General features: G+C 39.5%; 1 protein-coding gene across 1 annotated transcript in view; it reads left to right on the top strand.

Annotated features, from left to right (window-relative positions):
* Positions 1–10,498, top strand: part of slc7a11 (solute carrier family 7 member 11) — a 40,997-nt gene extending 30,499 nt beyond the window's left edge. Inside the window, exons 8-12 of the mRNA XM_044205657.1 lie at positions 2,143–2,246; positions 6,762–6,858; positions 7,265–7,414; positions 7,689–7,866; positions 10,272–10,498. Coding sequence (XP_044061592.1) covers positions 2,143–2,246; positions 6,762–6,858; positions 7,265–7,414; positions 7,689–7,866; positions 10,272–10,327 — 585 coding nt within the window. The 3' untranslated portion in view covers positions 10,328–10,498. The remainder of the gene's footprint in view (positions 1–2,142; positions 2,247–6,761; positions 6,859–7,264; positions 7,415–7,688; positions 7,867–10,271) is intronic.
* The last annotated feature ends 1,797 nt before the right edge of the window (positions 10,499–12,295 follow it).

Genomic DNA, 12,295 nt, shown 5'->3' with positions numbered 1-12,295 from the left:
ACTTTGAGAGTAGCAGGTTCTGCTCCAGTGTTTTTATAAATGTTGGTGCTGTTGCAACCTTTTAGTTGACTGCTACAATGCTACAATAGTTACATTTTAAAAATTGCTTCAAAGTTAATATAAAATTTGTAAGACTGGTTGGCTAACCAGTAGGAGCTGTGCTGCATCAAGGACGTGATCTCTCACTAGCTTCCACCAACACTGCCAGTTGTGTTTGATAGGGCCAAACTTGAAGCACTGCTATTGGGAATTGAACGCAATTGTCGCCTCAGCAGGCTACAATCGTCACATGGGCGAGGCTACACTTGTTGCCTCAGCAGGCTACAATTGTCACCTAGGCAGGCTACAATCGTCACATGGGCGAGGCTACACTTGTTGCCTCAGCAGGCTACAATTGTTGCCTCGGCAGGTGACAAATTATACCCTTGGTTCAGCTACAGCCAACATATCTACCATTTTAGCACGCAAGACTCATTAAACAGCAGATTCAAGTTCAACCACCAATCACAGGGCAGAGTGCGATTGGTGTCACAGATTCTAAAGTGCATCCTCGCAAACTGACAAACAGTAGGCTACTGTTATCTTTTCAACCTGAGCAAAAAGGAGACAAAAACACTGTGAAAGTAAACCTATTTGCTTTTATACTTTTGTGGCTACAAAGGAAGTGATGTACTTGAATTCTGGGGACCCTAAAGGAGCCTATTGACCTGAGCCTGTTGACCTCTGTTGATATCAGGGGGGATTACATACTGCCTGTATGTTTAATAAAAAAATAATAACCACTTTAGCCTTTTACATCACTGATCCAGATCATTTAGACATTTTCACGATTTCATATGCAGGTCATGGTAAAAGGCACATTATAAAAGAAAACTAACCTCACCAAGACAACAGCACAAAAACAATAGCCTTCCTCAATCTCATGGTGGAGACCTCTTTAAGTGAATAAATCCATAATCATAACTGCACACATTGTGATATTTGTTTTCTGTACATAGTAAAATACATATTCTTCAGTAGTAATCCCGTTTTAAGTAAGTAAGTAGAATGCATGAAACTTAGGTTAATGACAAATGTCTTCTGACCATTTCCTTTAATGATTTCAATACTTCATTGCTCAGTTAAGAAACATTTTAAATAGAAGTTAAGCATACTTATTAGTATTGCATCATTAGAGTGGTTGCCTAGAAATTATCTTAAGTGACAACATCATTTCAGTGTCCATTTGTATAAAACAACAAATTCACATGCATACAATGTACAAGATAAATTCCTATTTTTCCATTATATCTGTGCTTGTCCATACAAGCGTGGACTGTGACTAATCAGCACTGAATGGCTTCATGAATAATAAGCAGCTTTTGCTCCCACTTCTGCATGACCCATTTATGACAATTACTGCCAGCAGCCCTGTCAACTGCTCTAATTCCATCTACAGTTAATAAAATAAGACAAACCACATTCAATATAATGATAGCTGGAGACTTTGATACATTCACAGCAGGAATGGGAAATGCATTTGTTTGCTTTCTTTCCAAAAGTGTCTGTGCATTAAGTACACATCTGGAGTCAGGACACGATAAAGCCTAGCTTAACATAAAGAGAGAAACAGATAAAAATACTCCTACCAACTCGTCTAAAGCTCACTAATAAACTTATCTAATATGTCGTATCTTGTTTGTTTGATCCACAAATGTGAAAATGACAATTTGTGGTTTTAGTGGGAGTATCATGTTGGAGCTACAGTATTTCTTGACGAACTAGCAAGCTAGTTACTTTATATCTGCAAAGAAAGCAAAAAGCGTATAATAAGTGTTGAACTACCACTAATTAAAAAAATTGTCTGTGTTACATTCTTCACTCTAATTCTATGGAGGCCTCTAAGTGACAAAAACAATAAAGTCAGAGTTTCTCAATTGATATGCTAGCTATCTTGATACCCAAAGGAAAGAACTAGTGAATAATGTTAGAAACCCTCAGGTGAAATAATTGAATAATAAACCTTGTCATTAGTTTGTGTTTTGTAGTTTGTGAGCAGATACACTGCTGATATATGCTGGTCACTTATTACATCCTTGAAGCAACAAATACTCTTGCTCACTTTGCTCCCACTGTGTCTCCCTCTGTTTCTACCTGTCACAGACTTTTGCAGAGAAGCTGATGGGGAACTTCTCAAGAGTGGTGCCGGTGTTTGTGGCCTTGTCCTGCTATGGCTCCATGAATGGCGGTCTCTTTGCCTTGTCAAGGTACAGATTTTTCCTCTTTGCTGGCCTTCATCATTCAAATAACAATGGCAAAAGACCAAATAGCAATGATGATTTGTCCAGTTGTATAGAGCTATAGAAAGAGTAATGACAGTTTATGGTATTTAGTATACTATAAATTCTCAAATAAAAGTTGGCATTCAAATAATTGCTGAGTCTCAAATAATAGTTGTGCCTGTGGCCTGAAGGAACAAAAAAAGGCGAGTCACTAATAAAGGCCAGGTAAAAATCCTTGAAGGGGGGAAAAATTACCTGCATTCTGATAGCTCACATGGTAAATTAAGTATAATGTACATTTCCACAACACTAATTCCATTAGTACAACACCAGAGTTTTATCTAATAACATGTTATATTTATCAACCTACTGCACTGAGAAAATACTGTTTTCATTGACTAATTATTTCAAGTCGCTCAGCACAGGCCCACCCTATACGTTGAATACGCAATTGTGTAGGGCCCCACAAATCTTTTTTTTTATATATATAAAAAGTTGCTGGGAGAAATAAAACCAATCAATGGCTCTGACCAAGAGCAGGGGGCCCCCTCCTCAATGGATAGATCATGTCAAGCCGATCAACATCTTTGTTGGTGACAGTGTGAGTGCTGGAATCTCTGACTGCATCACCCAAAGCGAGGACAGAGAAGCGTGCAAGTGTCTGCATAGAGTGCCAGCATAACAGCTTACGCACAGGAGAACTATCAAGGATGGCAGAGAGAGAGAGAGAGAGAGAGAGAGAGAGAGAGAGAGAGAGAGAGAGAGAGTACTGAATTAAATATATTTGAAACACTTACATTAGTGCAAGAATGATCTCATATTTTTTCGAGATTATTTTGAATTGTATGACTGAAATGACTGAATGATTCTGAAAACAGTGTCCAGATGACTACGACTGAAACCTTTTCTACAATAACTGTATGACTGCTGTTTAGTGTTGGCTGGGTTTATTGTTATTCTGCCAACATGCCTGTTATCAAGAGTTGTATCACCCTCATGTTTAATTGACAGTTTAGTAAGACTTTGCGCCTTGAGGATGTTGCTGAGACCTCTGATTTAGTATCTGAGGGCATAATTCTTAATGAACATTTATTGAATGAGGGCATGTTTACTACAAATGTGTGTTTTGTGTATTAATGTCATGCAAGGATTATGCCCACTTTATAGATTGCAGGAATGTTCTTGCCAGTACAACATCAAGGATTGTCATGTTGTCCTCATTAAACAAATAATAGTTTTATATATATAGTTTATATATACAGTATATATATATATATATATATATATATATATATATATATATATATATATATATATATACATATGGATATATAGCGGCTGGATAGCTCAATTGGTAAGTCACAGGACTTTCACATGGGGGGGGCCGGGTTGATTACAAGAAAGCATATGACTCAATGCCGCACACATGGATCACTGAATGCTTAGAGATGTACAACATCAACAGAACTCTAAGAGACTTCATTGCAAACTCGATGAGGCTGTGGAAAACCACCCTTGAGGCCAATGGCAAGCCACTTGCACAAGTATCCATCAAATGTGGCATATACCAAGGAGATGCTCTGTCCCCACTGCTGTTCTGCATAGGTCTGAACCCCCTCAGCCAAATAATCAACAAGACTGGTTATGGATACCGACTCGGAACGGGGCCACCATCAGTCACCTCCTCTACATGGATGACATCAAGCTATACGCTAAGAGCGAGCGGGACATCGACTCACTGATCCACACCACCAGGATCTACAGCTCTGACATTGGGATGTCATTCGGGCTTGAGAAGTGCAGTTGAATGGTGACGAAGAGAGGGAAGGTAGTCCACACAGAAGGGGTCTCACTCCCAGAAGGAACAATAGCAGACATTGACGATGGTTACAAGTACCTTGGAATACCACAAGAAAATGGCAACCTCGAAGAGGTAACAAGGAAAACAGCAACTGCCAAATACCTCCAACGAGTAAGGCAAGTCCTAAGAAGTCAACTCAGTGGCAAGAACAAGGCCCAGGCAATAAACAGCTACGCCCTGCCAGTGATCAGATACCCTGTGGGAATAATAAGGTGGCCACTCACCATGCGTGGAGGGTTCCATCCCAAATCCATCACCCTGAGACTGTACGCTAGCCGTAAGGAAGGTGGCCGTGGACTAGTGAGTGTGAGGGCCACTATCCAGGATGAAACATCCAAAATCCACAAGAACATCAAAGATAAGGCCCCAACAGATGACGTGCTCAGGGAATGTCTCAGGCAAAGGGGAACAAATGAAGGGGTGCTAGAGGAGGGACCATCATGGGAGGACAAACCCCTACATGGGATGTACCACCGGAACATAACTGAAGTGGCTGATATCAAGAAGTCCTACCAATGGCTAGAGCGGGCCGGGCTGAAGGACAAGACAGAGGCACTCATCATGGCTGCACAGGAGCAGGCCCTGAGCACCAGAGCAATAGAGGTCCAGATCTACCACACCAGACATAACCCACGGTGTAGGCTGTGCAAAGAGGCCCCTGAGACAATCCAGCACATAACTGCAGGGTGTAAGATGCTGGCAGGAAAAGCATACATGGGGCACCATAACCAAGTGGCTGGCATAGTGTACAGGAACATCTGCACTGAGTATGGACTTGAAAGGTTAAAGGTTAAAGTGGGAAACACCTCCAAAGGTGGTAGAGAATGACCGAGCCAAGATCCTGTGGGACTTCCAGATTCAGACTGACTGAATGATAACGGCGAACCAACCAGACATTGTGGTGGTGGACAAACAGCAGAGGAAAGCCGTTGTGGTTGATGTGGCAATACCAAGTGATGGCAACATCAGGAAAAAGGAACATGAGAAACTAGAGAAATACCAAGGGTTCAGAGAAGAGCTGGAGAAGGCTTGGAAGGTGAAGGCGATAGTGGTGCCTGTGGTCATCGGAGCACTCGGGGCAGTGACCCCCAAACTGGAGGAGTGGCTACAGCAGATCCCTGGAAGAACACCAGACATCTCGGTCCAGAAGTGCAGTACTAGAAACAGCAAAGATACTGCGCAGAACCCTCAAGCTCCCAAGTTTTATTTCATAGTTCTCGGCTCCAGGAAAAGTTAGGAGGGCCCCCAAAGAAAATCTTGCCTAGGGCCCGCTGTTGTCTAGAGCCGGGCCTGAAGTCACTTTTACGTGCCACTTTTTCCGAATGCTGTTAAGCAACTGTCAATGAAAATTAACACTTCCTGCAGCTTTTTCATTTAAAAAACCTTCCATGAAATGGAGGGATTGTGGTAGTTTAGGTGTTGTCACTTCCTGTTTTATTTTCTAGTGTGTTCCTTCCCTGGTGTATCTTGTGGTTTATACTTCCTGTCTTTGTTTTCCCTTCAGTTTTGATTGTTGGTCCTTGATTATTTGCACCTGTGTCTCGTTGTCTCACCTCCCCTAGGGTATTTAGTCTGGGTCTCTTCTTTGTTCAGTGTTGGATCATTGTTGTTACACATGGTGTGATACCTGTCTTGAGTTTTGCTCCTGTCCTGTGTGTGTGTGTGTGTGTGTGTGTGTGTGTGTGTGTGTGTGTGTGTGTGTGTGTGTGTGTGTGTGTGTGTGTGTGTGTGTGTGTGTGTGTGTGTGTGTGTGTGTGTGTCACCATTTTGGTGCACCTTTTGTGGTACCTGGTTCCTGTGCCCAATTCCCTGGCAGTTTTACTGTGAGTTCTGTTTGTTGGATTATTTGTCTCGCTCGGACCTTGGCTGGATCCTGGAGTTTTTGTATTTTGCCTGCTCCCTTGTGAACTGTTTGCCACCTTGGACTCACTCCTCTGCTTTCACCACTGCCAGTCGGTAACCTATCTGCCTTTTGTCTGTTCATTACCTGTCTACTGATCTGCCTGTACTTGCCTGCATACCACCACACAATAAACACTGTAGTCATCCGACTACTTCACCCTGATACCGCTTCCTGTTTATCTGCTTTTGGGTCCACATACCACTACACGGCACATACGACAGGGATTAAGCCTTTTGAGCCACAGGAAGGCTGTTAATGTGAAATATCTGTGCAGGAGGTGTTGAGCTTCATTGACAGTAGTCTGACAGCGATCCAAAAACAGCAAATTGGAAGTGAAACAAGGAAGCTTCTTAATAAAATATATATCTAATATAGGCTTGTTTCCCTGCAGTTGAGGCAAATAAAGCCACTACTTGACAATTTGCAGTGTGCACTAGTTCACTGCCTCTATTTGGAGTTTGTACGCTTATAGTGTGCATGTCCCTGAAACTCTTTTTGAAAATTAGAAAACAAAGCGCAGACCTCCTGACACCTTTATTTGATATCAAAGTTCCCAGTGTGGATGATGCTCTTTGCATCACATGACATTACTGGAAAACAAAATTCATTCTCTATTTATACAGCAGAGTAAATGTGATCCAAGATTAAAATGAACTTGTTTGTCATACAATCAATGAATTCAATATTAACAGTTTTTATTGTCATTCTTGTTCAAATTTCTGTGTGTGTTCACCAGAATGTTCTTCGTGGCATCACGTGAAGGACAGCTCCCTGAAGTTTTGTCTATGATCCATGTCCGCAGACACACTCCACTGGCTGCTGTTCTCATACTGGTCAGTTTAGTGCAACAATCAATAATTGTTGATTCTGTAATTAGACAATACTGACAACACTAAATATCACTAATTCCCTCATTTGAAATAACAATTGACAATAGCAATTAACAAAAATCTATAACACTAATACTAATGCTGAAACAAATAATACTCACCATATTACATGTTAATAATTGTTTGCTCTGAAAGCCAAGATATTTCACTGGTAATATGTTGTGAAGCATAATATTGTTGCTATGGTTACCTGCATATATCTTGCACGCTGACATATGGTTAACAATTGAATATTTTCTGTGGCTATGGTACAAACCACAACAACTTGCAACAACAAAATCATATTGCTACAAAGCTTCTTTTTTTTTTTTTTTTTTTTTACTTCTTAAATGTGTGTGTGTGTGTACAGTACCCAATGACCATACTCCAGCTGTTTGTGGGAGACATCTACAGCCTGTTGAACTTCATGAGCTTCTTGCGGTGGCTGTTCATCGGTGTGGTGGTGCTGGGTTTAATCTACCTCCGATATACAAAACCTGACCTCCCCCGCCCATTTAAGGTTAGTGTTTCCGTACCTGTACACAGCTGTACTGAATCCTACCTGGATCTGTGCCAAAATACATGTCACTCACCTTCATTGTATTCCACAGTATCTCACCTTGTTCTTATAGCCATGTTTCATTTTTCTGAGAAAATCTTTAGTAATGTTTAAAAGGATCGTGAATTAAGTTAATTGCACAAAATGTTGACTACTCCTTAAACATGCATGCATATCACCTTTTTATACAATATTAAGAAAGTAATAACAGACATCACTCCTGACTTGTCTGCAGGTCCCGCTCTTCATTCCAGTGGTGTTCTGCATCACATGTTTCTTCATGGTCTTCTTGTCTTTGTACTCGGACCCAGTCAACACAGGGATTGGATTTGCCATTTCCCTCACTGGCATCCCCGCCTACTATATCTTCATTTACTTCAACCGCAGACCAAAGTGGCTTCAGATGGCTTTAGGTAAATCATAACTGACAGTGGATCTTCACATTCAACTGCACATATGACATGAGCATAGATGGATAATTTTTGGGATACATATGACAGTTTACTGTCATAGAGAGTAAAACAGATAACAAGATAACCCTGATGATTCCATCAGTTATCTTGAATTAGGGTTGAGACTTTAAATATTTGATAGAAAACCTGTGTTCTAAACTGGGGGCATATACTTTAAAAAGTGAAGGCATTTAACAGGCAAGGAAAGTCTAATGCATGATGCTAGTGTGTTGCATTATGGGAATTATAGGATCTAGTGTTTTTGAAATTTGATTGATACTAGGGACTAAAAGTCAGGATATCTTGACCTCTGCTGCATCAATTTTGACTTTTTTTTTTTTTAAATCAAAGGCTTCTACCTAGAGCTCTTACTAAACGGGTTCTATGTAGAATATCGGGTATAAAGGGTTACTGAGTTACAAAGAACCATTATTCAGGTGGTCAACGTGGGTCCCTTCAGGGTGATATCCCCTCGATTTGCTAGAGGCTGTCATTGTAGAAGGGTAAGGGTCAGATCCAGTTAGCTACCCACATTAGCCAAGAGCCAAAATTAAAACTTAAAAAATTCCACAAAAATATTTGTAGAAATCCTATGTTCTCACCTTCTTAAGGTTCCAATGACTGGAGTGTTTTCTCACAAAACAGGTTCTTTACAGGGTCCTGATGTTTGCTTTTAAAACATTTCCAAAAGCTGGTTGGCTTTTAGGTAGCACTCTACCCATGGAGAACCCTTTTGTAGTAGTAGTAGTTGTTGTTGTTATTGTTGTTGTTAAAAAAAACTTTATTTATAGAGCACTTATCAAAACAAAGTACAAAGTGCTTCACAACAAGAGAAACAAAATACCACAGTGAATGGTGAAATATAAAGAAATAAAATACATTAAATACACAAAAGCAATAAAATAAACAGCCAGTTCAGGTAAAATCAGCATATGCTTTCAGATAAAATGTTAATGTGTTTTGAGAAGAGACTTAAACGAAAACGACTCAGAAAACCTAATTTCTTCAGGCAGGTTGTTCCAGAGCCTCTGGGCCCTGATAGCAAAAGCTCTGTCCCCCTTAGTTTTCATCCTGGACTCAGGAACAGACAGGAGACCCCTGCCCGAGGATCTCAAACTACGTGAAGGTTCATAAGGGATTACAAGGTCTAAAATATAGTCTGGGGCCAGGCCATGAAGAGCCTTAAAAGTAATCAACAAGATCAATCCTAAAACAAACAGGGAGCCACTGTAAAGAGGCTAAAACAGGTGTGATGTGGTCGTACTTCTTGGTCCTGGTTAGAAGCCTAGCAGCTGAGTTTTGTACAGTCTGCAGTCGTGTCAAAGTTTTTTAAGACAAGTGAACAGGCTGTTACAATAATCAAGGTGTGAGGAGATAAAAGCATGTACAGTTTCTGCATCACTAAGATATAAAATAGATTGGATTTTTGCAATATTTCTGAGGTGATAAAAACATGATTGGACAAGCTTAGTGATATGTTGCTCAAAACATAAACTGCTATCAAACAGGACACCAAGATTTCTTGCAACAGGCTTGATATGTTGTGACAGGTTACCAGTAAGATGACAGTATTTGTTTAGTGATGTGTTGGGGCCCAATAACAAGGATTTCAGTTTTATTTGAGTTGAGCTGAAGAAAATTTATCAACATCCAATTTTTTATGTCAGAGAGGCAAGTCCGGCAGAGAACTCAGCGTACTAAGGTCAGTGGGATTGACAGGGAGGTACAACTGTGTCATCCGCATAACAATGAAAAGAAATACCATGTCTGCGGATGACATCACCCAAGGGAAGCATGTATAAGGAGAACAGTATTGGTCCCAGAATTGAACCTTGAGGCACACTGTACTTGATATGGGAAAAGGATGACATGAAGTTATTAATGCTGACACAGAATTTCCTATTGGACAGATAAGATGAGAACCAGTCTAGTGCAGTGCCAGATATGCCCACCCAGTTCCTCAGTCTGTGTGAAGTCACTTACAAACCAGATTATACTGAATGTTGTCCTATTTGATGGACTTGTTAAATAGTTCCATTTGCCCTAGAAGTCAAAGACAATCATGGAAAGGAAGTGAGGCCAACCCTCAGGTAGCAGCAATATCCCTAACAAAGCATGTCCATTTTGCAATGCTAATAAGCTCTTGCTAAAGTGCTAATTGCACATTTTTGCTAATAGTACCTCATTTCTGTTGTATAAGCTGAAAAATGTGCACATTCCCAGGTTGTTACAACCTTGCAAATGTTCTTTGTGAATTTAAAACACCCCTCATTAAGTTAATATGTGTCAAACATTTCTATCTATCTTATCTATCTTTTCTTATCTATCTATCTGACGTCATTGTATGGTTTTCTTTGTGTCCTCAGATTCCTTCAACAGAACCTTGCAGATCATCCTTCAGGTCGTCCCTGCTGAGCAATAACAGCACACAAACACTACATCACCTCTTTGGTGCCTTCAAATCGCACATATACACTGAGTTGAACTCTCCCATTTAGTACAAAGATTGACCGTTATAAATGTCTCTGCTGAATGTGAGCTTATATAATGTGTTTTTATTAAAGGATAAAAATGTGGAAAGAAGTGAAAATCATTTGATATCTACATATCATTGTTTTTGTGAAAATGTGATTTATGTAACAGTAAATGCCCTGATCAGCATTTTCTTCTCAACAACCCACACTAACTGTCCGTACAGAGCAAGTCACTGCACATGATACTTACTTATGTAGCTTACTTATTTTTTTGGTGGTTCAAATATCAAACATTACGAAAGGAGCATCATGTCTTAAAATTCAAACAACATCCATTGTGATCAATAACTGAAAGCCAAAAGGGTTTCTCTGCAATGAAAGGCTTAACTATAGGACACATGCCTAGAAGGATGGGTGGAGGATGTGGAGGTCAGGGTGATGTATGTGTTGAGACATTTACCTTCAGTCCAGTTTTAACACATTTAACATGGGTTTTAGTTACATAGATTTGGCCATCAGTTGTATCAGTTATGATAACATTGTGTTTACCAAATTAATTACTGAGATCTGGGAACACAGAAATACAGGGGAAACAGTGAACAAGAAACTTATGATGCTTGTGTAAGAGGACGATCTGAACAAGAGGGGCTGAAATGGATGCTGAAGATCACTAAAAATAAGTCCGATGGCACAAGAAATACGATCAGGCAAGTGGAAACAAACCAGCAGTTGATCGAAAGCACTTTGTTTTCAGGTAAAACTGAAAGTGAGCACACCTTAAATGTTGGTTAAAAAATCTAAACCTTTGTCTCCTTACTTTTTTTTATTAGCAATGTGCAAAACATTCAGGTAAATGAGGGACTACACTGTCTTATTCAGGTAATGTTAACAGGCTTCTAATTTTTAGATGTAGCTGAACAATTACTTCCCTGAACAAATGCTGTTGCTGGCACTATATAGTATATCAGCTAAAGGTAATGTTAACACTGTGAGTAAAGTTAAAGCTGTTTTTAATTGGGTTGCAAGCCATAAAACCACAAAAATGAGCTGAAAGATGCTAAAATACTTCATTAAACTGGGAGAAACTGCAAAGATGGTGATAATGCTCTGTGGGTTTGTCACTAGCAACATCTTTCACATTACACATAGTCATTTGATCCATTTTAATATATTGATCAGTGCACCTTTAACATGTTTTGTGATGTAACTTGAACATTAGAGTAATAATTACCCTGGCATGAAAAATATTTCAGAGTTCTTTCTTAGTTCAGTTAGAAAAACCCAGGTTTTAAATCAGATTGTTGTGTCCCTCTTCCAACCAGGTTTTAGCATGCAGATGGTCCAGCCTAATGTTAGCATTAGGGCCAAATGATTCAATCATTATGACTTTCCATCACCTCTCTGACCTTATGTGGATTCTCTGCTGCTCCCCTGGTAGTCCACTCACATTTCGCATTAGCCAGTCAGACTGCATCAGCACCACCCTCTTCCCTCATGAAGTGGCTTGGCCCTATGTGGCCTGGTGTGGTTATAGTGTTACTTCGAGGGGTGTGAGTGTGTGTCAATAAAAACATCACATCAAAACTTAAACTTTAAAGGAAATATATTATGTTATATATATATATATATATATATATATATATATATATATATATATATATATATATATATATATATATATATATATATATATATATATATATATATATATATATTAACTGTACATTAACACTTGAAATTGTCCTTTTAGCTGCTTACAACAATATTATAGTGTAAACCACTGTATATGAGATAACATCTGTTATGAATTGGCGCTATATAAATAAAATTGAATTGAATTGAATATACAACTTATAAATACTAAATAGGGGGGTTAAAGTAAAGTGTTGCGATAAATAAAATAATGTCGAGAAAAA

Source organism: Siniperca chuatsi, linkage group LG8, assembly GCF_020085105.1.
Source record: "Siniperca chuatsi isolate FFG_IHB_CAS linkage group LG8, ASM2008510v1, whole genome shotgun sequence".
Classification (NCBI taxonomy): domain Eukaryota; kingdom Metazoa; phylum Chordata; class Actinopteri; order Centrarchiformes; family Sinipercidae; genus Siniperca; species Siniperca chuatsi.
The sequence above is the reverse complement of the archived record's forward strand: the minus strand, read 5'-3'. Positions and strand labels throughout refer to the sequence as shown.